General features: G+C 30.5%; 1 protein-coding gene across 1 annotated transcript in view; it reads left to right on the top strand.

Moving 5' to 3' along the window:
* The window catches only part of LOC148284634 (uncharacterized), a 28,629-nt gene extending 9,121 nt beyond the window's left edge, over positions 1-19,508 (top strand). Inside the window, exons 2-10 of the mRNA XM_088237309.1 lie at positions 4,124-4,303; positions 5,502-5,592; positions 7,552-7,699; positions 9,106-9,189; positions 9,907-9,993; positions 14,426-14,619; positions 15,422-15,583; positions 17,322-17,471; positions 18,045-19,508. Of these exons, the coding sequence (XP_088093435.1) occupies positions 4,124-4,303; positions 5,502-5,592; positions 7,552-7,699; positions 9,106-9,189; positions 9,907-9,993; positions 14,426-14,619; positions 15,422-15,583; positions 17,322-17,471; positions 18,045-18,225 (1,277 nt within the window). The 3' untranslated portion in view covers positions 18,226-19,508. The remainder of the gene's footprint in view (positions 1-4,123; positions 4,304-5,501; positions 5,593-7,551; positions 7,700-9,105; positions 9,190-9,906; positions 9,994-14,425; positions 14,620-15,421; positions 15,584-17,321; positions 17,472-18,044) is intronic.
* Positions 19,509-26,550: the final 7,042 nt, after the last annotated feature.

Here is a 26,550-nt window from a genome sequence, read left to right as displayed (position 1 = left end):
AATCAAGGTACACAGACAGTTTATATCCTGTAAGAGGTAATAACGTTGGATTTTAAAAGGTTTTTTTCGTTTGCGTGGGTCGTCAAATTAAGAGCAGTTATTAAAATGCACACATTTAACGTTTTCAAATGGGTACATTTTACGATCTCCACCATTAATATTTCATAGCCATGTGTTTTTAGAACTTTTTGCAGTTATTAACAGTACTCACATATTTTTGAGCGGTTTAATTCTTAGTTCATGAGATGACAATTTAATTTAAAAAGTCGTAAATACAGTATTGAATAATTGTTTTATTGTTACCCCAGTTTGCTCGTTACTTTTGCAAACGTGAAGTTCAGTATTTTCAAATTTATTTCTAATACAATATATCAAAATTGTTTTAGAGGGGATTTTATCCTTAGGGGATATAGTCCTATATCAATAAGGATGGCCTTAAACTCTTATTTCACACAAAACAGAATAAATAGATCTTTGAACAAAGGCAGAATGGTTAAAAATTAACATTGATGATTGGTGAATCGGGCTGTGGTCCCGTGGCTAGTGTCGCGGAGTCACGGATTGGAGGTCCGAGGTTCGAATCCCACTCTACCCCAACTTGATTTCCATTTTCTAATACTGACTTATTTATAACTCGTTGAAAATGACCACCTAAAATTGAAATATTCGGATGAATTTTATTATATTTATTATTTCTTAATATTTCGCAAATATTTATTTCTTAATAATAAAAAAATAGAATTGTGATAACGTAAACCATTAGACCACAATTTCCGTAAATCTAGACATTCGTATTCCTTTGATAAAAAAAGCTTCGTCTGTTGAGGAACAATGTATTTTTATGTTTGTTGAACTTTCTTCTGAAAAACTATGATAAATCTTCAGTCCATCCCGTTTACCTATTTTGAGTATTTTGGCATTTAATTTTATTTCTGAATAATTCATGAAATTAACCATTTCGGGATACGAAATCAACATTTTTATCAATGTGAACTTATTTTTTACTGCTTTTCGTCTTGTCTGGTTTGCCAACTGTTAGTAGACTTGGCAATACTCCAACTAGGGGCAACATCCCCATTCGAATTGGAAATGTAGTTTTTATTCATATGGCGGAATATAGTATCAGATCTTTTGTTAACTTTTAATCTTTCATTTGACTGTTCATAATTAAAGTGGCATCTCCTCCTATGATAATACATTATAACTTGTTTTAATATTATTTTTATTCCATGGCGAAACAACCGTTAAAAATATACGAATGAAAAATTGTAATAATAGGTTACCAAAAATCATTAATACAGTTTATTATTAATTGGATATGAATCGATAATGTTAAATTATTTTTTGTTTACGCAAATCGATTCCGCGGAAGTCTTATGTAGATTATTATTTTTAGTTACGTAATGGCTTTTAAAAATAAGTTTAAAAGCTGAAATATTGTGTCTTGTAAAATGCGTGTTTTTTACGATAAAAAAAATGAAAACATTGAAGTTGGAATAGACAATTTACGCACCGGATGCTATCAATAACATTGCATGTATTTTGAAAATTTGATATTGTTTATGTTTTAAAAAGTTACACCGATTGCGTGACGTCACGAACACATTAATCGATTTTTGCGTTTGTAATATTTGAAGGTATTTATAGCAAGGTCGGTTTCCAAATGCGTACCGCTTTACCTAGCGTTCAATGTGGCGAGTACTTTCGACTACATTCTCGTTGATTAATTTAAACAGCAATTTATTTTGATGGAACCATTCAGTTTTTCGAGTCGTTACATAAAAACATACATATTTGACTTAAATGAGGGTTTTGAAGTTCATTGGTTAAACTAAGCGAATTTTAAAAATATTTTTGCGTACAGTATTATCAGGGCTGTGATTTTTTAATGTTTTTAATTTTTTATATTACTCCGCGTGTGACGTCTCAAGTTCTCTTCCGCTTCTTCTCGGCCAGTTTTGCCGATTGGTTCGTTGACGTACCGTAAACCGGAAATATTTCACAACTCTCTTATCATTGGTTGATTCATATGAACTAGTGACGTCGTTCAAAGTAGTTCGTTTTTATAAAAATAATTTTTACAATTTTTTTCATACATTTTCAGGAAACTTCGCGGTACAATTTAATGCTCTAATTTGAACCGCGCGTAAAGAATACATTTTTCATATTCCATTTCCCGTAGGGGTGAACTTCCTCATTACCGCTGTAAAAATGACTCATCGAAGCTGTCATTTTACACCTGTGTCGTGATATTGCGAACAGAAGTGTCAGTTAACGCCCATCCGGTCATAACTATTCGCGAATTTGCGATACTTTTTATTTTCGTACACTCGCCGTTCCTTTTTTGATATTTTTCTTTTCTGATCTAATTTTCGATCGAATCCAATTTATGTTTATTTTCTTCAACCATTTATAATTTTTGCAGATAAATCATGATTTCGTTTATCGTTTCCGGAATAAAATCAGCATTGTTGATTTGCTTCTATGAAAAAGTAAATTATCTCTGATGTAAAAATGTTTTTTTTTTTTTTTTTAATGTGGCTGGAAAATAGTCGTATTGATTTTTTTCTTAAAACATGCTTTAATAAACTACTTTCTTACGTATATTATACACGGTATTTTAATTATACTTAATTATTTACGTATTTTCTAGACAATTTAGACATGTTATATTAAAATTCCTATTCCCAATTTTTAAAAAATATGTCAATTTAACCCTTTTTTAAATTTATATTTAGGTTATTACTATTTTAGAATAATGATTTTAGTCATGATAAAATCCTTCGAAGATTTAATCCAATATGTATTGATGAAAAAATTGAAACACTTAAAATAGTTTTAATTTAAAAATTGTGATTTCCTAATAGGGTGATGTTATTTATTAAATTATTTGAGTCATTCTATTTCTATGATCCTTTAATCTTGCATTTTAAAGTTTTCATTAAAATCAACATAAATATTATTGTTCCAAAAATTGAAAAAAATATTAATGTTTTACCATGTAAATAGAAAATCCTACACAGTGTACAAAGTGATAATTTTAATGGGACAATGCCCCTGTAACTTATCATTGTCATAGTAGGTTACAGCGCTAAAGAACCTCTCTGAGAAGGGAAAATTAGATTCAAGAATATGACCTATAAATGCCTAGACTTGAGATCTAGGCTGATGATAACTTTATACTCTGTGTTACATTTACTATTTTGCCCGTGTTTAAATATCTAAATATCTGATGATTTTTATCCACAAAAATTTTAGGCATACTCGAAATATTGACATTAGGAAATAAAACTGAATAATATTGAAACAAAAATAATATTTGAGACTACATAATATTCTCACATTATAAACTGTAGTAGAATGATGTTGAAAAATAATTTATAAATTAAAATCGAATTTTCTGTAAGAAACTGTATATTTGTATAAAATGGAGCATCTTCGTCAGTAACCTGTATTTTAACATGCTCAAAAAATTTATATATGTGAATATTAAATTTTTCAGATTATATAAAAAAAAAAATATTTTAATTTACAGACAGTCGAAGGTAACTCTGTTGACTTCTTATTGTAATCGGGGCCATGGTAAGCGTTCGTGCTAACCACTGCGCAATGAGACGGAATTATCTCTACCCGATTTTCTTATTCATGATTTTTTATCTAAACCATCAAATTGAAAACACTCGTCCAGGGTTCTGGTTTTATTTCAGACACAAAACTGTATTCTACATCTGCCCGAACGTAGAGAAATAGCCGCCTTTTGGACATATCATCGGTAGACTGGTTAAACTCATTAAGTACTGGTTTATGGTAAAATGACTAAATATTACTATATTTTTCAACAATCTTTTGATAAACTGTAATGAGTGAAATTATACAATCATAAAAAGCTGTTTCGTATAGCATAATGAACTTGTTATATATTTTCATGTAGTGAATTTTCTTGCAAGAGATTGTTGAAATTTTTTTCAATTTGTGACATGAAGTCACTCTACCATAAATCTGTTCTTAATGATTTTACCGTCACCTGACAATATTGTCAGTTGAATTATATTAAATTACATTCACCTTAAAAAAGAGCTGAAACTTTAGTACGAATCTAATAAATGTTTTAATTTGTTTTCAGTGTTCAAGGACCCGGCTGCCTTTGACTACCTGCTCACGTGCGGCACGGGCGGGGGTCGTGACCTCTGCAAGGAGAGCCTGCTGGTGAAGTTCGACCCCCTTGTGGGGGCTCGCGGGGCGCTGCCCACGGGCACTAGGCCGGTCAGGCAAGAACAGCTTGTCGCACCACCGAAACTGGAAGGTCGGTACTTTTGCTGTTTCACCATAATATCATACGTCTGATAAAATAGTCATAACTCAAAAAAATATGATTTTTAGTTACAGTTGAAAAAATTTACAATTCTAGCTTTACGATTTACCAGTTTGATGGCTGTACCTATTTGAATGACACCGTTCTTAAAAAGTTTTTTTTTATGACTTATCAAGATTTCCTTTGAAAAATGATTTTTTAAGACAAATCTAAATATATGTGACATATTGGAATTGCTTTAAGGATGAAAAGAAAAACAAAATAACTCAATGCAAAATATATGGTTTCGAGATTTAGTTTTTAGGCTTTCCTGGAAACTCTGCCTTTTCGAGATATGATTGTATTTTATCAGATATACCATATGCATATTTCGCACCTGAGCGATAATAATCGCACAAGTGCAAAATTGACCATTTTTAGTTAGGTTTGCAGAAATGTTACCCTATTCATACCTAATTGTGCATAGGGCATTGTATTGGTACACGAATTGCAGCTTTTCTTGATCATTTTGTTACAAGAAGGTAAGATGATCAATCTTATGGTTCAGGTCCAGAGACTCTAAAATAATATTCTAGTGTAAAAACGCCTTTGAATAAATATTTCATGTCAACCATGTCGGGAATTGAACCTGAGACCTCTCGCATGGTAAGCAACGAGCTAACCATTGCACTGTAAGGCGGAAAAATTAACAGCATTACTACTACTACTACTACCATCACGCCATTTCTCCGCAGGGGTAGGCAGAGAGAATGGACCGCCACACATGTCTTACCAAAACAAAAAAAAACAAATAAAATTAACAACATAATTTTAATAAAATATTTATGTGGACTTAAAAACAAAAATGTCTGTTTTGTATTGTATTTTTTAAATTCAAATTCCAGGAATAAGAGTGACACAATGATTATTATGCGATTGTTACATCTGTAAATATTTAAAACTAGATTGCGCACGTGAGTAAACTTAAAGTTGTGCCTTTGTTTTTGCAAGTGAGTAAAAATCATGTAAAATAGAATTTTACAAATCGCTGTTATTCCTAGGGTACAATATCATCATTATCTTTAATGTTTGCTTCCTAGTAAAGCCATTGTAGGAACTTAATATTAAATCAAAAGCTAATTGAAGCCACAGTTTATTTATTTAAAAAAAATCCAAATATCCATTATGTTAATAAATGGTAATATTTCAGAAGATGCAAGTACTGCTAGCGGCCTAGCAGAGAGTTGCAGTTCAGACTCCAGTCTGTGCATCAGTAACTCGGAGCAAGCAAAGACATTGAGGTATGAAACTTTCATTTACTATGCTATTACTTATTTTATCTCAATTCAGAATTTTTGATTATTACACCTAATTGACTAGATGAAGTCTCGAGGGATTGTCACAAACTGAGCTCTATTTTTCACATTGTCAAAATAATTCTTTTTGTCATTAAAACTGTGTAGCAAAAATCGCAGAATGCCAAAAAATATTTTAGTGCAGCTATGATTTTTCTATGTATTTAATTTTGGTTCACAAACAGTAAAATATATTAAATATCATAAAATAAAATAAAAAACACCGACCATTTTTCACCAATTATATTTGAACACCAATAAATACACAATAATAAAAAACATTTTAAAACAAGAAAATAATAATAAGCTGTCTACAGTTATTAACATAAATATCACATTGAAATAAATTTAAAATGTAAAATAAATATGTAAGCTCATGAATATGAAATATAATAAAATAAAATACCACTCTACCCCAATTTGATTTCCATTTTTCAATAGTGAGTTATTTATAACTCATTGAAAATGGCCCTTAAAATTAAGTATTTAGGTAAATCTTAAGAATACAAATATTTCTTCAAAATAAATAAATAAAAATTGAAGTAGAAAAATTCAGAAACTTTGTAAATAGTCAACTATTATTTAATGAAGAAACAAGAATAAAAAAGATTGAATAGACATTTGATTTATAATAGATATAATTTAATATGAATATTTAAAAAAATTCAAAATATGGTCTAGCAATAAGTTTAAAAACATCTAGTCATAATTAAAGTAACAATAAAATTTTAAAAGATAAAGTAATAATAAATATTTAATTGAAAAGTGTATTGTAGGATTCAAAATAAATTATGTCACATAAGTCTATATAGAATACAAGACTTGATATATCTCTCTAATTTATTACATAATGAAGTTGTGTTTTGCTAAAACAGGCTTAAATAATATCATCATATCAATAATATCATTATTAAACAGTACTAAATTTTTATTTGTAAATATCTGTATTACAAAATATGTTGTATTTTTTATTTTTTTATTTTTTTTATTTATTTCTTAAGTTAGCTTATATTAAAACTATTATGTACATTTACATCATCTATATATATTTACATTTCCTTACAGTAACTTATACATTTATTTTTAAATTCTTTCAGACACTTTTCATTCTTCATACATTCAGGCATTAATATAACACTTTGATTAATATAACACCAGCACGCAGCACCATTTATTTGCAAAGGGATTTTTGGCACAGTCTTTTAAGAGTTTTGTTCCAAATGTTTATGTATGTACTTTATTTAATGTATGTATTGTATTTTTCATTACCTTCCATATCCCCTCTTTCCCATCTGCTGAGAAGTTCTCGAATAGAGACTTAGCTGACTATTCCTTTAAACAGAAAATGTCCCTAATTACCACAAGACAAAGGTACCATGGGATTATATTTTTAAATGTGAGATATACCTCAACTGTAAAATAAAATAAAAAAATGGATCAAATTCACAACGCAAGTGTAAAACTAAAGTGAAAAATTTCACATTTTTGCGGTTTAAATGAGAAACGATCCCATTTGTCCCAAGCCTGAAAGGGCAAAAGAAGACTAAGTTTAAATTAAAACATGCATAAATAAATTTTAAAAACATTTGAAAAAAAAAGGTTTTTTAAGCAAAGTGAAACTTTCAAACTACCATGTCTTAAAACTACAGTATATGTACTACGGTTTTACACCCGGGGTGCGAATTGATATTTTTTTAAATAATATTGTTTTTTACAATGTTTTTGATTTTGAGTAATTTTGTAGATTCATTAAATCCACTCAATAAAACAATGAAATAAGGCTTCGCGTTTTAACAAGGTGTTGAATCAAGTTATTGCCCCTGCGGAAAAAAATGATCATTTACAAAGATTTAATTGAATCTTACATATTAAAAAAAATATATATATCTATTTTTTTATTTCCAGTACAATGTCATCCATTGAACAGAGCCTGGGCGCTCTTTCCTTGCAATCGCAGGGAGTACAACAGCACAGTGCTGCCAATTGTAGCACCCCCAGTGTTGCCAACAACATTGTTAATGTCACCAGTCAACCAACAGAGAAACCTACTCAGGTAATTATCAATCATAATATGTATGTCCAAATCCAAGTGGTCTTCTCTCAAAATTCAGCAATTTTAACATATCTTTAATTTAATTTCAACATTATCCCGGTTTGAGATTAGTTGATTAAAGTTATTTAGAATTGTGTAGGTCATGCTTATTGAATGATGTGCGATGAAGATTTCTTACATGAGATTTATTTTTTACCGAGTTTACAGGGTAAGAATAATTTATAATAAAGAGTTTTAGAAATTAAACCGTATGTATTCGATAGGATCTGTTGGCGTGGAAAAGAGAGCGATCTATCTGGTATTCTTTGTTTTATAATGTTTGACAGCACCATCTGTTGGCTGGTCTTGCATTCCGTACGATGTCCAGTTACAAACCAATGGCCGACCAAATTTTCAATTTGAATCCGAGATCACGAAAATAGATCAATTTTAAGTAGTGTAAGAATAATTAGGACAAAGCTTTCAGTGTTTCTTAAAATTAAATACTAAGGTGTGTTTTGATTGGTATTATAATCACTTTGATACTTCACACGTATTCGTATACTCATTTCACTTTAATGCTTGAGCATAGTGATACACATAGCATTATGGTTAAAGGTATGAATTGATTTTTCTAAACCGAGTAGCACTGTTTTATTTAAGGTTTAACATTATGGAAAATTGTATTAAATTTATTTATTGTCTGGAATTAAATGAGGAAATTCAATGGTTTTTAAAAAATATTTTTATTTGTTTATAGACTATCAAGCTAAGCCAAAAAATATGTTTTTATTTTTATGTTTCGTATTTTTAAAGTGTGGTAATTACTTCACACGTGACATCACTAGTTCTCTTCAGTGAGTTGTCTCGGTTTCCCGGAAACCGGAAATCTATAACACATAACACTGGTTGATTTAGAAGAACTTGTGACGCCATTAAAAGTAGTTAATTTTTGTTAAAATCTTTCTTTTTTTTTTACACATATTAGAGAAACTTCCGGTATAATTAAATGCAACAATTTTAAATGCGCGAAGAATTTATTTTTTATATCCAATTTCTAGTAGCACTAAATTTCCTCATTGAACCCGGGACCGCATGTATGTATATGTGGCAGATAAATATGTGCCAATTACTACACCTTAATAAATTGTTTTGCTAATTAAAAAATAAAACTTTTTTAGTAACATTTTTATTTATTTCTGTAGTGGTTTAAATAGTTGTATATTTGCCTTTTATTTACTGTCAGAACAAAATGTAAATTTGTAACTTCAAAACTTTACAGGTATTATTTTGAATTGTCATTAATGAACTAAAACTTTTTTTTAAAATTAATATGTTTTTGAAAAAACCTACAACTTTTTGCTTGAAGTAATTTAATTTTTTATTTTAGTGTCTTTCTTATAACTTCTTTGTACAATGCGTTTCAGGTTGTGACGCCCGCTATTAGTACGAGACAGCAATATTTACCCTCTACTCCCCTTACATCGAAGAATCCCGCAACTCCAGCAAAGGTATACAAAATAACCACAACCTTGTGTACATACAAAGTGTATTTTAATATAACATAGACTCTATTCAGTAACTTTTGTATTCATTAAATAATAATTATAAAATTAGATTCCGTTATTAATTAGTGTGATGTTAGGTATTGCTTTGAATCTTTGGATTTCTCACAATTTATTAATATTTTTGTCTCATTTTATGTAGTTATTCAAATATTTAGTACCTACTTCATGCTTTTAATTATGTCTACTCTTTTTCACTATTTTCACAAAAAATAACACATTGACAAGTTACATTTTTGAGATTTTATGACCTGTCTCATAATAAATAACAATTTTGGATTAATAATTTAATTTAACTTTCTTTTTCCCATTTATTTTAACTCGATCTTTTTCAGATACTAAAAATATTTACACTGTTAAATATACCCACTGGGTTGTGGTGTAAGCAATATAACTATATCAAACCTACAAATTATAAATTTGAACTTTAGCGCTGACGACAAGAAATCATTGATTTTTCTCCTATTTATTTCACTTGTCTTTAGAAAATCACGAATGGAATGATACTTTATTTTTGGTATAAAACTATTGGTGAATGATTAGGTCGAGGTAATACACTCACAGAGCAGTCTCACGCCTACTATTGTATAGAAACTCTTATTCACCCGGCTAAATGATGCACTGTATTGTGAAGGTGCTTGTATGTTATGAAATCTATTTCAGTCCGTAACTTCGGCATTAGCAGCGATTGACCGTCTGCTCAGTCTCGGTGGAACTCCTCCCCCGCCACCCGTCGTAGTCCAACCCAAGGTAAACTTTACGAGAGAGGCAATCTCGCTTGTAGCTATGTATAGTCCCTACAACATGGCAATCTCGCTTGTAGCTGTGTATAGTCCCTATAACATGGCAATCTTGCTTGTAGCTGTGTATAGTCCCCACAACATGGCAATCTCGCTTGTAGCTGTATATTCTCTACAACATGGTGTATAGTCGCTATCACATGTCAATCTTGCTTATAGGTTACATGTTTAGTCACTACTCTATGGCAATGTTGCTTGTTGCCTATGCTTGTATGTATACCCACTATACCACCTGCTTGCTTCACTTCATCCACATCATTTGTACCATTTGTATGCATTATTGGATTACTGGCAGAATTTGGTTTACTGTTATCTTTTTACTCCTTACTACTAACAAGTTTTGCACACATTGGTAAAGAAGTACTCTCTCGAACGTATGTGAATTTTATTAAATATTTGATGTCGGCTACATGGAATCTTATGAAAGCTCACCAACGCCAGTAATCCAATGTTAGAAATAAGATAGATTTAACAGCCTTTATTCTGATATATTTTTTTCAATTTTCAATATTACAAAAGAACGAACTTATCATAAAAAGGTTTTACAATCATATTGTATGTCAATCAATACTGCTTTAATATTCTGTGTTTTATACACTCCCAATACATCAATCTTATTTCTAAAATTGCACAGATATGTTAACTCCCCATATATTTAGTTTTTTTTCAGTAATAAATGTGAAAGTCAATTTAATTAAAATCTGTATTTATTTTTACTATTGATTTTATTCACAATATATTCATTTTACATTTATTAAGACACAAGTCTCAACCCCATGGAATCAAAATCTTGTGTTGAGTTTTGACTAATATATGTATAAAAATGTCAATATCACCATATATACTTCACAGAACAAAAACATCATTAAAAATACATGGCATATGAAATATAAAAAAGAACAAGCAAGAAAAAACATTTTAAATATATGAGAAAATAAAAAAATATTTTGAAATATTGGCTGCTAAAAAATAGTTTCTCTGTAAGTCAGGTTAGTAGAAGAAAACTTGTAAAATATTGATATTCAAAATATCATTTATCAACTTAAGGTTTTTGTTATTCTTAGTATCGTAAAATTATTACCATAATTTTTAAAATCAAAAACATTTTTCACTTTGTGGTATGACATTTTACACTTACTTATTTATAAATTTGTATAAACCACTTTAACTTTTGAGTAAGGAAGTAACCTCGAAACTGGTTGAGGTATAATGTGGTTTATACAAATTTATAAATAAATAAGTTATTACTATAACTACATTGAAAATGTTTTATGAAATTTTTATTTTTTTACTCAGCCGAAACTCATATTTTTGCTATATATCACTCTAAAAGTTTGCAAAAAATCATACATATTACGATTTATTTAATCGAGTCAATCTTTTACTTGTCATAGAAAATATCCCTTCAGTTTTTATCATATTATTCTGACACCCATCTGTCACTAAAATAATTATTGTGATCAATATTTGTTCTAGCATTGAGACTCCTGCATGTCATTCATCTATTTCATTTTGTGACTAACTTTATTTGTTAAAATTTAAATGTTAACCCTTTATTCGTCATGTGACAGTTCTGTTACAAACCATTTTAGTGCTCAATAATCCACAGGTACCCCACTATTCAATACAATTTAAGTGTATTTTCTAATAAACTGATCATTACACGATGATGTTCGTTGCTAGAAAGTTCATTTGAGATTCACTCTTTGTGAAACTAACAGGGACGCCTATTTAAAATATTACATGCTACTTATTTAGTACATATTTTGAGCTTTGTTAAAATACAGAAAATAATTATTTCAATATTTCGTATTCTTAAAAAATTGAGAATGTAACACAGTGGGACACAAATGTCACACTCTATTATCACGAAAATTTTGAAAAACTAAAAAAATATGTATTTCGTTATTTGCAGAAAGTTATCAAAACACTTTTTATTTTTATTTTAAAGATGTTGAGTTATAAAGGGTGAGTATTATATATGTAAAAAATGTTTCAATCACTTTACACTTTATTTATAAGTATTTTGTTAAATTTTTGTATATTTATCCTCTTATTTGGTTGAAATATCTAAAATAGTGGTGTTCAGTATTTTATTTAATCTGTGATTGTAATATTTTGATATAATAATTCATAGATCACAATAAGATTTTGTTATATAGTTGTGATTTGCGCAGAAAAATATGTATTTTTTTGTGTTTTAAGCGTTTTCTGAAGTTGAGAGAATTGTATTTAGACACTTAACTAACACTGCGTACGTCGTTTTTTGTCATTTTTACAGGACTACAAAAAAACTACTTTTTTTATTGAATTGAAGAGAAATTTGACTTAGATTTTTTAATAGGTGATAGTTTTATGAAAAAACATTTCATTTGAATACATTTAAAGGCATAATTTAGTTGAGTTTTCAATAAAATAAGCAGGTTTTTCGTGATCCTGTAAAAAAAAAAAAAAAAGAATTACACAGTGTTGTTAGCTAAAGGACGATTTTTGTATTTAATTTTTAAAATTTATTTAAATTCACTAAATTTTACTTATAAATCATTGAGTAGCAAAATCAATTATTGCATAACATCTTAGGCCAGGCCCATTTGTTCGATTGAAGTAATAGTTTTGTAAAAGTATTCATTTTTTATAAACATATATATTTTCTATGTGATTTTGATGTGAGACGGGCTGTGGCCCGATGTTTGAACCCCACACCACCACAACTTTTTTCCCATTTTATACCATGTTTATTTATGACTGAAAGAAAATAGCCCCAAAATTGAAATATTTTGGTGAATCATAAGAATGCAAATATATATTTTTTCCTTTCAATTTTTTTTAGTTAAACTTTATTAATTTTACTTAAAGCTATTACTGATGATCAAATAACCAGGCCTAAAAGTTTTGCACAGTCTGTTGAAAAATAGTAGAAAACAATAAAAATTCAAATTGCAACTGACTTTTTTTTCTGGCAACACCAAATTATAAATGGCTTTTTTTGTGATAGGTAACAAAGTCAAGATGTTCCATTTCAGTACTGCTTTTTTAAATGTATTTTCATAAAAGGAAAGGCACTTTAGCCAGCATCCTTAATTATTTTTGGCTCTTTTTTGACGTCTGTCTAAATGTATGTGTAAAATAATGTATAATGAAAATTTCCCCTTTTAAGATTTATAGTAATGGTCTTATAGTAAAACATGTAAATATTATGTAAACAAATTAAAATAATGTATCACTCCTGTACTGGTTTATGGGTAATGAAATATAACACTTGAGGCTTATAATATTTATTACTGCTTCTGCTTAATTTTAATATGTGCTGTATTATGCTATCAAATTATTCATATGGAGGGTTGCATGTGAAAACACATTCATTAAAAGCTCTCGATTTGTAAATCACTGAATGGAATAAAAGCAGGTCTAACTTTTTTAGAAAGACTTAAAAATATAATCTACCAATCAATAAAACTTTTTTTTCGTAAACTGTCAAGTTTCCTAAAATTGTTTGATTGCTTTTGTTCTGCCCATTTATTGCATGTTTATAAAATAATTAATAAATACATTTAGTTTACCCAAAATTTACTCTTTATGTTTCTTATAATCATTTTTGATTAGAAGTTAGATATAATATTTATGGTAAATATGTTGTTTAGTCGTTTACACAATAATTTTTACTAATTTTTATAAATAAGTTCTTTTAATTTTCATTTATCACAAACGTTTTTACTCGCATTAAAAAATGGTTTTGCGTATTTTCACATTTATTAGCATTAAAAAATTTAGTTATTTTGAACAACATTTTAATCAGTCATGTGCCAGTATTGTTACAAAAGTCTCATTTATAGTATTTTTTCTTTATTATTCACAACAAGGAATGCTATTCAATTCATTTTGAGAAATAATTATAATCTCTTTATTGTAACACATCTACTGACAGCTCGTACAATTAGCCGAAATTGAATAAATTTTATACAACATCTACACAGTAACAGACACATATTTTACTAAGTTTGGCAGTGAACTGGTACATATAAAAAATCAACAGCACTAAATTGACAATTGATGGTGTATTTTAAGTTGATGAATAAAAAACAGAGTGGATTAATTATATTAGATAATACTGATTAAACATATATTCCTTCATGGTTACAGTCCTTTACTTCAATTTTGTACATTCATTTGGTGTTAATGAAACGTATTCACAACTGAAAATGTATATAAAAATTGATTGAATAAAGAACTTGAAAGAATGCCGATGAGTTGTGCAAATATGAATCAAAAGATTCGAAGGGATTTGGGACATATTTGGGCAACTTATTATCTTTTCACAATGACGAATGTAGTAGTAGAATGTGGGATCCGTTGCTTCATTCTTATATCTGTTCATATTTCAGGAGCCAGACATGGATCCCCGGTTGGTCGCAGAACTGCAATCTGTGCGTGAACTTCTCAGTCGCCAGGAGGAAGAATTGAGACAGAAAGATGATAGGGCTGCGGCGCTTCAGAAGCAGCTGAATGACGCCAACGCCAGGGAACAGGCCCTGATTGATAGAGTCAATGAGAAAAATAGAGACCACAGACAAATGGAGTGAGTTTCCCTTCAACAATCTTAATGCAACGCTGTCTCGGTTAAACTTAGACTGTAGGTTAGGTCAGGTTAAGTTCAGTTGTCTACATAATTTATAAGTTTGTGTGAGAGAACTACAAGAACTTGTAAAAACATTAAATTATTATTGTTTTAACAATCTGTATAGTTATTTTCTTTATGTTTTTTTTTTCAATTCTTGAAAACTGGGATGCATCTTATTACGGATGTTAATAAAGTAGACATTGCTTAATATTCCTTAAATGCCTACTTCTTAAGAACCAAGGCAGGATGAATAGTTGCCAAAAGGTTTGAAAAAAGACAGATTAAATTATTTGTGCTTTGTAATGAATTCCATTATTATCGGCATTGTATTACCTACATAACATATAGTTTTCCATATACAAACATCATCATAACTAAATTATTATTATAGAAATAAAAGATAAACAATACTTATATCTACAAATTTGTGGATATAAGTATTACTCGTTGTTTATTTCTACAATAAATTGCAATGAACTTCCATCAAGAATTTTCACTAACAAACTTTATTGAATGTTTTCAATTCATATCAGTTAATGTGAAAGTATTTGATGAGTCAAAATACAAAATGATATCAAAATTTACTTGTTGAAAATAGTGTCGTAATTAGTTCTGGCGCCATACTGTCACTCAAAGACGATATCGACGTAATACGACAGCCCTCCAAAAAAGAATCTCACTTTATGTTTATTGAACTGACCTGAAATTATTGCAAAATGGTTAATTCTTTACTGCAATATTATTATTCTTTTTCTTCTAGCATGGTGATGGAAGAGTACGAGCGCACTATGTCACAGTTCATTGGTGAGCGAGAGATGGAAAAGAGGCAGTGGGGAGAAGAAAAAACGGCTCTCATGAAAGAAAGAGATGAAGCTAATTCTCACCTTGCTAATATGGAATACTCCTTTAACGATATTCACGCGTAAGTATGAGATAAAAATTCATGGATTTTGCGGTATCAATTTGATAATGTGTAATAATCTTGATCACTGCATATAATATGTATGTCATAAAAATGGTCCTGACTTAACAAGGAAATTCCTAGCTAGAAGCACTTACTTTGAGATTTTGAAAACTAACAGACAAACCATCACGCCGTTTCTCCATAGGGTAAGGCAGAGGATAGAACGCCATATCACTCTTCTTTGCATACTATTGATATTCGCTGAATTTTCCGGCTTTTGACATGTTCATCTTCAAATATTTGTTGAATTTAGTTGTGCCATGTCTTCCTCCGTTTTCTTCATCCATAAACATTCAAATCGTAAATCTTTTTAGCTGTTCTTTCGCTGGCCATTTGCTCTACATGTCCAAACCAACGCAGCACTTCTTTCCTAAATTTTTCATTAATGCTAGTCTCAGCATTAAATAATGTACGGATCTCGACACTTGTGCACCTATCATACATCGTTTTACCACACATTCCCTTACTTTCTTCATTGTTTTTACAATTCCATACTTCGCTCCCGTATATAAAGTTCGGCACGAGAACTCCATTGAGAACTGCTAGTTTTGACTCCCGCGACAAACATTTGTTGCCAAAGTAGATTTAAGTGCACCGTTCACCCTGTTCCCAGTACTCTCCCTCCTTTCAATATCTTTCCCAGTCTTTCCATCCCTAGTAAACATACTTTCCAGATTCATATTTTTTTTTACCTGATTCAGTATATCTCTGAATCAGGTAAAAAACACTGACGTTCACACTGATCTTGCATTTAGTTATACTTTATCCCTTTCAAAAACCATAACTTTCGAGTTATTAATAGCAAATAGCATAATTATGTATTTATTCATTAGCAAATCGCTTTTTTTGCACTTAGATACATAAAAAGATTTTTCATGTTAAATAATATAACAACATAATATTTAGTTTGTTTAAAATTCACAAAAATAAGAATAGTTTAAAAACTTTTTTCTATTTTATTTTATTTAGACAGGCGCCGTGGCGCAGTTGGATAGACGGCCAACTGTGAAACTGGCGTCGCGGGTTTGATTCCCGCCAGTCGCAAGAAAAAAATCCAAGAAAGGTTTTTTTCTCAATTGGTCTGGGTGTTGTAGTGTATTTTTCGTTACCTCCTTCCATATCCCCTCTATCCCACCGCTGACAAGCCTCAATATAGAGGCTTAGCGGGATATTCCTTTTAAAAATTAAATAAAATTATTCATTTTCTGATACGTATCTAGTTATATTATTATAATCATACAGAAAAGAAAAAAAAGAAAGTCTTATGTGAAATAAATTTGTATCATTTGAATAAAGTCAAATGTAATTATGTTAAAAAAATTACAATGATGCTAGAAAGGGTTAAAGATATTGACATTTTTAAATCAAAAATTTTCACATGTTTTTTTAGATCTAATTTTGTCCATTTTAAAATAAAAAATTAAGTAAGTGATTACATATTATGAATTTTTAGAATCTCACAATATATTCGGTTTTATGTAATTTAAAATGGTTTAATGGCTCATGTTTTTTTTACAAATTGCATTATTCATCCTTTTTATCATTAAACAATAAAAATACTAGCTGGTGTATGCTTTAAACGTGAAGTCGTCATTTTATTAAATTAAACTCCATTTTTTTAGTTGTTTAAAAAATACATTCGTTAAGTTGTGTCAATTATTATACATATAATTAAGTGGATGTGATTTTGTTATAGTAAATATGAACGTTGTAAGACAATGGTCCAAGGGTACAAGACTAATGAAGAAGTCCTGAAGGAAACGGTGCGATTGAATGAAGATGCATCGAAGAAACAACTGGAAAGATATGAACAGTTCCGCCAACACGCCATGAGTCAACTTGAAATGTAAGTGAAACATATTCTGCAAACATGTTATATTTGTTATATTATTTTCCTCCTCACACATATTTACAATGTGAATGTATTTAATTATACAATAACAGTAGAAATGTAATAATATAACTATAATTGCAATCAGATTTGTAAAAACACAAAATCTTCTGTAACTCGTAGGTACACAACTCTTGTATTTTCTTAGTGTAGTGGTTCTCAATCTCGGTTCGATTCTCGGGAAGGTTGAGGTGAAATATTTGTTTTTAAAGGTAGTTTTTCTCTGAATTATTTCATTGTACCTGGAGTGGCACTTAAAGCGTAAGATTGATCACTTTACCGTCCTGTAGGAGATGATCGAGATACGCTGCATTTGTTTTAACAATGCAGTGCCTTATGCACCACTGGGTACTGATAAGAGTTTGATTATGATGATGACCTTCATAATATTATATTGGCATTAGCAGTATATTTTCATTGCTTTTGTTTGACTGGATAAAGTCTAATTATGACAAATTGAAATGTTCGGATTTAATGGAATTGTGTTCTTTAACATGTTTTTGATATTATTTTTTTGTTTGGTTGCAGTGCCAACCAGGAAATTGACGCAGTGAAGAGATCGAGCCAGTCGGAAATCATCAAGCTCCAGGCGATGCTAAAGAAATCCGACATCCAAGTTGCTTCCCTACAGGAATCTCTTTCACAAAAAGTCAAAGACATCGAGGATTTGACCGCCATTTGCGATGATTTAATCCAAAAGGTTGGCTAATCACCTTCGCAATAATGTTTTACTTCCGTAAAACCGAAGGAAAATGTGTTTCTCTTGTGACAAAGGACAATTTTTAATGCCAAAAGGGTGAAATATATATATTATTTAATAAAATCTACCTTTTAATTAATATATTTATTGGAAAGATTTTGTTTGCTCTAAAATTAGAGGGTTCCTTCATATCATAATCGACGGCATTTGATATGTAAACTCAGTGTACGAGACATTTTACTCCGGACAATTTTCATTGTGTTGTTATATATTTTTGTGTAAATTCTATCGTTTTCTTAAAACAATACGTAACTGTTCTATCTGAACACACATCTAAAAGAAGTGTAGGTGATTTATAAGCAGATAAATATTATTTCTGCTAAAATTTAATCAATATTTTTGAATCATAGGTATTATTATGAGAATAACTAGCTAATTTTAGTATGCATCAAAATCTGAGATTTTTGAATTGTTCAAAAGCAGAAATTGATTTTCATTTAATCTAAGGTTTTTACAATTATGGTTCTTCACCTTATACTTAATTTTAAAAATAAATTCTCAAAATTACAGCTATTTATTTTCCAGAATTGGTGTCCATTACGCAGTATATTAGTTGTTAAATAATTTTACTTACGTTAACGATACACCCTACTAAATTACTTATAATTTGAACAGTGGCAAGTGTAAATAGTTGATTGCTGGTCCATTTTGTATTTAGGATTATTTTTTTACCAGATCGAGGCAAGGTGGCTGGCGGGGAAAATTAAAAACTTATAGAAATTGCAAGTTATATGTAAGGCAAGTCGTAATCTGGAAGTAAGAGATAAGAAAATGTGTGTTATTATATTTTTCATACTCTCTTTATCGTTGAAAATGTAAATTGCTTAGTGCCTGTACATTCCATATTACCGGTAGCACTCGAGTAGACTCGACGCTTACGGTTTTGGTATCATTTTCACCGCTTTTTGCAGACAGAATCATAAATACATGCTTGTTCAATAGACTGGTTTTGTTGTCTAGTCTAGTTCTGACATTCGTCTGTGTTTATAACAGCGGGGCCTATTCCAGGCACAATAATCATACATTGCTCAATATGTGCAATACCAAAACTCTAAAGATATTAAACAAAATATAACTATTAATATATAATGTTTCCTAACTCCAGCATGGCTAGACTAACACACAAACATAATAATTTAGTTGGCCTATTTTTATATTCTTATGTTGCCATATAATATGGTAAGGAAATTGTGTAGTTTACACCTGTCAAAATAAATACATCATTTTTTTAATTGTTTGTTTTATTTCTCTTACTAACCATAAAAAACATAACATTTTCGGTATATTAGTGATATGCGTTACGATTGAACTATATGCAGTTTTAAATATTATCTAAATCAGTGTTTCCCAGCCTTCTTTATGCCATGACCCACCGTAGTCTTTTCAAAAGTCAGATTGGCCAGATTGGACAGCCCCACTGGCATCTTTTTAAAGTAAACAGCAGGTAAATTTTCAAATCATATTGTAATATGTTTGTTAACACATAAACCCCTAATGAAATTAAATAAAACCTATTCTAATACATATATTATAACTGAAATGATTACAAACCACGAATTGAAAATGTAATTAAGTAGAATAAAATAAAAATGAAAACAACAATAAAACACGAGTGACAATTGAAATTGAGTACAAACACACACATATCTTGACGCCTAATTCATGATTAAATTCAGTTACGCTTGCTACAGCAAAATTTGATGTCCGGATCTAACTTAGTTAATTTCAGTCTTAGGTCCCCTCTATACCTCTATTTGTTATATGCAATCGATTTAGTTTTTTAATGGTAAATCGCTTATGGCGCTAAAACCACATTCCACCAAATAAGATGAGGGAAAGGGTAATAATCATTTTCCGGCATGCAAAGTAATATTAGGATATTTTGTGTTAGTTTCTTCGCAAATCCATGCCATTATTCCTACATCCCGCACAGTTTCTGTTTTTTCAGATGATTATTGAAATTGTAACGGGTTCCATTATATTTTAAGTACAATTTGGCGTATATTTCAATTTTGTACACCTCAGACATTTTTTTGTATGACTTATGAACCCCATCGATGGGGCGTACGCCCCACTGTGGGAAACACTGATCTAAATGATATACAAATAATGTGCCTACATGTTTTTAAATGGGTCCTGTTAATTAATCAATGTTATCAATTCTTAACTTGAGTGAAATAGGTCAACATCAAACATTTGAACCCGTTGATTGATGGGCCAATAAATTTAAATATTGATTTCATAAATTGAAAGAAAATACTCAATCGCAGCATTCATAATCTTGCCCACGTCAATACAAGTTATAGCTCCTTTAAAAAAAATTAACTGATGAAGAATTGAAGAAATAATGCAGGTTCAAATGCTGAGTAACATGACCAGTTAACAGCGCTCTGCCAAAAGTGGAGGGCGGGTATATAATAGGGAACGCCTATCAATTTTTTTCTGCATAATCGCTTCCATGATGTCCATTTATGCTTTTAGTAAAATAGTTAATCATTTAAAATATTTGGATATGTTGTAAAACAAAATATAAAAATGACACATGATGATTTTTTTCGCACTAAAATTGTTTCACTAATTATGAATTGTTTATTTCAAAAGTTTGTGAAAATTATCATTTTTACCTGTGATAGGTGCACCAAATTTTAGTAAGAGACGATCAGCAGACTTATTTTGTCACAATTTCGTTTTGTAGGTTCGGTCATTCATCATATACCTATCTCGCTCTAACACAATTAAAATCATATTTCGGTCTCGTTCCTTCTCATACCATACAAATAAATTTACAAATCGAATTAGTTACAGAATAAAGCCACTGGTTCAGTCAACATATTTATACAGTTTGATACCATATTTATTATGTTAATTTTTTTAATGTTGCTGAGTTTTTAACCAGAAGGAAAAAAACCCTGTCTTCATTTCCCTGTTTTTATTCGCTTAGGTCTTGAATGGCACTTTTCACTGTCCATATTTAATTTGCAGATTTTTTTTCAAAGTTAAACAAAATGCCATGACTTTGTAACTGATATAACAAGCTATTTAAAAAAAAAAAAACAAAACGTTTTTGCCAACCAACATTTTTCAAATTTCTTCTCCCACGGGGGGTTCTCAGTTTGATTCTTGGTGAAATTACGAATATGCCGCCACATGATAGCCAAAACATCGTAACTGACAGGAGCAATATTTTGCGAGATAATATTTCTTCTCAATCATCAAGGAATTCACTTTGAAAACCAAGTTTATTTTGTTATCAAAAAAATAAATAGTCAAAACAGAGTTTGATTCACAATGTAGGAAGATGTGTTCTGTTATGAAATATTGTTTTTGTCAGTTACAATGTTTTGGCAGTCATGGCTCGATGTGTTCCTTCTCTTTTAGCGCTAATAACAAGCAATAAAGATGATTCAAATTATTGCCATAATAAATAAAGACTCATGTGTGATATTGATGTGCTTGGCTTGTTGGTTTTTAGTCAAAGAAATCAAACAACTTTCAACATAACATTCTCTATGAGGAAGTTCTGTGCTCTGAGAAATTGGTTATGATTTTATACACGCTGTAAAATTTCTGCACTGTGAAGTTTCTTGAAAATGTGTGATAAAATTAATAAAAATACACTATTTTGGGCTACGTCACAAGTTCTTTAGAATCAACCAATCCATTTCCATTTTCTTCAACGTTTAATGTGTTTTTACGCTAAAAGGCTCTACTTTTAAATGTCAGCAAAACCTGCTGACAAGAACTTTTGGCATCACGGGCGGATTAATTTAAATTATTATACATATTATTAAGTCGATGTGATTTTGTTATAGTAAATATGTACAAAACATTAAAAAACCACAGGGATAAAACGATACATTAATTTTACTTTTTTTAAATTTGCCTTAGTTTGATAGTTCATTAACAAATACAAAAAAACTCAAAAACCACTGAACTTCCTCATTCAGAGCCTTTTGTAATATTTCAGCATAAAAGAGAGAAAATATTTTTTTATGTTTTATGGGCAGGCAGTGTACATTCCTTTTGATTAAAAAGTTATGAGGTCAGATCTCACACTATGAAGCCATGCATTATTTTTTTTTATTTCCTAAAAATATCTACAGGAATGGACATGTGACCAAATTATCTTGAATCGAAAATTTCGTAAGTGAAGTATTACGTGAAAGATGGTTTTTACTTTTTAAAAATTATTATGATTGCACTGTTTTTGTGATAATAGGGTGGGTTTCGTTTGCAAGTGTAATTTAGTGAGTACAAATTTCCCAATAATACAATTTTTGAAACAAATCCGAAAAGGAATAAAAATAATGCGTTCTTTACTGCCGTGTACCGCCATCTGTGAACAGAAAATAAATACACGATCATGCCAAATGAACTTTTGATGAATTTTCATTAATATAGTTCCACTATTGATATGTAGATGTCACACTTCTTTATTTGAATATTATTATTGTTATTTTTATTATTCTTACCTTTAGGTAGGATGCTCAGTCTTACGCTTCATGTGCTAGTCCACGAACAATAAATTGTTTCAGTTCACAACATATTAAAAAAAATAAAATATTTACGTTATTATGATTTACCTAAATATTTCAATTTTGGGTGCCATTTTCAACGAGTTGTAAATAACTCGCAATTATAAAATGGGAATCAAGTTGTGGCAGAGCAGGATTTGAAACTTGGAATTCTGATCCGTGAGTCCGCGGCAAATCGATATTTCATGTCAACCTTGCCAAGTATGGTAGTGCCGATCATTATACTACGAGGCGGACTTTTCTCAACTTGATTTTTACTTGAGGGTAGCCATCGAGTCGAAAGCGCTCATTTAGGATTCTGGTTCTATTTTACACACAGAACTGTATTCTTAATCCGCCCAGACAGGGATATAAAGCAGGGCCCCGATTACAATGGGAAGTTAACAGAGTTATCTTCGACTGTCGATAAAGAAAAACCGATATTTGTGTACAAAAATGAATTAGTTAGTAATAATTAAAAATCAGTCTATGTTGACTTTCCATTGGGACGGACTATCGGCTTATCAGATAATCAGTTTGACTTATCCTTGGTGCATAAGTAGAATATATAAGTTTTCAAAAAATAAAAAAAATTTAAAAATCGTTTTAGAATTTTAGATACAAAATCGTCATTAAAAAATAATTGTTAACTTCAAATACATAAAAACAACATAAAAAGTACCACCTTGTCGTTCTCATCCCAATAAAATTCTCGGCAGTGTTTTTAGGTCACAAAATGTATGTACGCGACCTAGAACAACTAATAACATCTAATTTCAAAATTAAAAACAACTACAGCACAACATCATACTTACAGAGGAATATTTTCCTTCGATGAAATGAACACAGGAAATAAAAAGCGCAGTCCGGAATACACTAACACTAACTTCCCATTGTAATACGGGTCTCTGCAAACGCTGCTGGGGCAAACTCTGGCTTTATGATTTTTACACAGATAGCCATTAACAATTCCAAGGCTGGTATATTTTTTAAAATTATTTGCCTTTGATGTTTTAACAATAATTCATTACGAGTGTACTTAGTGTTTAGCAGGCCGCAAAATGTCATCGTAATTTAGCATTTTGGGACTGTGGTGAGTGGCGAGCGGCGAGCCTGATAGGTTTACCGTCAATTGCTTTTTACGGATCGGATGTATGGAAATGTAATCCAATAAACTAATATTTATGAAACCACAATAAACTATTATTATACCATTGAGTATAAACGAGTATGCCTATACTCGTATATAAAAATATTATGCGTATCATCAGTTGACAATTTTTATGATACATGCTATAACACATTACGACACAGATAGAAAACATTTTAGAGAAAGGAATATAGAAGTCAACGTATTTACAAGACTTATAACCTGTCATACCTACCTTATACACTGTGTGATATTCACCATTCTGTTTGAACATCCACATTAAAGAGGTTCAACTCTACTCTACCGCAACGTGAGAATTGGAAAAATAGATTGAGGGTTAAATTGACTAAATATACACACTGAGGTGGGCATTGAATGCAGCAAATAAAAATTCTAAAAATAAAGCAAATCTTTTGCAAACAATGAATTATAAAAAAAATAAAAAATTAAAAGTCCATTGAAGCTTAAAAAAAAGTTTTTGCAGTCCGGAAAAACGTATCCGAGTCAGTGGGTGGGGGCTTCTACCGCAACTTGATTTTCATTTTCTAATTGAAAGTTATTTATAACTCATTGCAATTCTTGCCAATTAACAATATTTTGGGTGTGACAGATATTGAATTTCACTCCCGGTTTTAAATTAAAAAAAAATTACGTACCAATGACATAAAGAGTAAATGAAGAAAAAAAATATTTTGGCATAATTGTTTTAAATTTGAAAATATAAAATACTTGTTTTTATTATAAATATACATTTTTATTATTATTTTTGCACCACAATAGGCCAGGAAGCCCAATTAAAGTTTGTGAATGGTGAAACACAGAACACCAAGGCACGAGAAAACCTACATTTTTTTTTTTGTATTCTCGTCGGGAATAAAACACGAAACCTTTCCTGCGTGAGTCAAGCATCTTAACCACTACATCACGGAGATCACTTATGCTTAAACGGAGAAATTACCTAATAGTTTTCATGCTGATGTTTTTTTAAAATTAAAAACGCCATGCCTACTTGTTGTTGTAATGTTACACAATGGGTATTCGGCAAGAACGGGCTCATTGAAAAATTTAATAACCAATTTAAAAAACTTATTTATGGGACACTGGGTTCATGTATTTAATACAATAGGTTTTCAACGAATGTAATAATTATACATACAATAACAGAAAAGCTGTTTTTTCTGCACTAGCGAACCTTCGCCATAATACAAATCCTTCGCAATAATCCTTCAAATACCCATTTGAAATCATAATATGTAGAGTCATCGATTCCTGAGTAGAGCCATTTATTATCCATGAACATCATGGGTTCAGGAAACACTACTCGGTTGAGACTAATCTAATGGTTTACGAACTACGTCACGGAAGCTCTGGACGCAGGACATCAGGTAGACTGTTCATATAATGACTTCACCAAGGCCTTTGTTATTGTCGACTATGATATCTTATTAAGAAAGCTGTATGAGATCGGTTTCTCGGATGGTATGTTAAAATTAATGGCGAACTACCTCCAAAATAGAAGTCAATACGTCTCCTACGGTATATTCACACCAGAGAGCTTCTATACTTTCTTGGGCGTTCCGCAAGGCTCTAACCTGGGTCCATTGTTGTTCTCAATTTTCATAAATATTATAAAAAATGCAAGTTTGAATTCACGTTTTCTGGTATTTGTGGATGACTTCTTAAAAGTGATAAATTTGGACGATTTTCATGTTCTCCAGACAGATGTATCTAATATATGTGAATGGGGAGATGAAACAAACTTAAGTTGAATGTTTCCAAGTGTTCGGCCATGTCCTTCACCAGGGCCTAAAAGAACTCTATTTTTTTGCTGTAAAATAAATGACGAGAATCTGATACGAACGTTATCCATTACATGTTTTATTTTAAAATTAATAAATTTAAATTGGAAAAAAAAATAAATGGAAAAAAAAGATACACAAACTTCTACATTATGTTTAAAAACGTCCTATCTTGAACTGACAAAAACGAGCTCGTTACAACAATCATCGCATTTTGAATATTTTTTGCCTGCCGTGACCCCATATTTATTTCCTACAATTTATAAGATAGGAGTTTTGAATATTCAATTTAATGGAACTCATTCAGGAGGAAAAATAGCACTTATATCAGGAAAAATGCAATGAACTCGTTTTAGCCTTCAATTAATTAAATAAATTAAATATACCCGAATAATGAAAAATATGTCGTGTTTCCTTTACGGTCACTTTATTTATTTATTTTTGACAAACAATTCACAATCGATCAGTTTTCATGAAAGCAGAATAAGTTATTGGCAGATTGATAAGCTCATCGCAATTCAATATCACGAAATTAGTAGGTATAAAATAACTTCCAATTGACTCAGAGCATTGTGCCCGCAATAATGAATACGCGATTATTGGATTAGCACAGCCATACTCAACTTTTTTTCTTCGGGCCACATATATATGTTTTCTAAATTACGCGGGCTGCAACATTATACTGATGACAAAAAAAAAAGGAAAAAACAGTACCCGTTTCATTCAAGATTAGGGCGTCGCGCCGCGCTGCCACTTGATATACTTATCCCTTATCAGCTTATTAGACGATACCAGCTCAAACAACAGCGTA

This window comes from Micrasema longulum, unplaced genomic scaffold (assembly GCF_059751315.1).
Source record: "Micrasema longulum isolate JH-2025_06_02 unplaced genomic scaffold, ASM5975131v1 h1tg000102l, whole genome shotgun sequence".
Classification (NCBI taxonomy): Eukaryota; Metazoa; Arthropoda; class Insecta; order Trichoptera; family Brachycentridae; genus Micrasema; species Micrasema longulum.
This window is presented reverse-complemented; position numbering and strand designations above follow the sequence as displayed.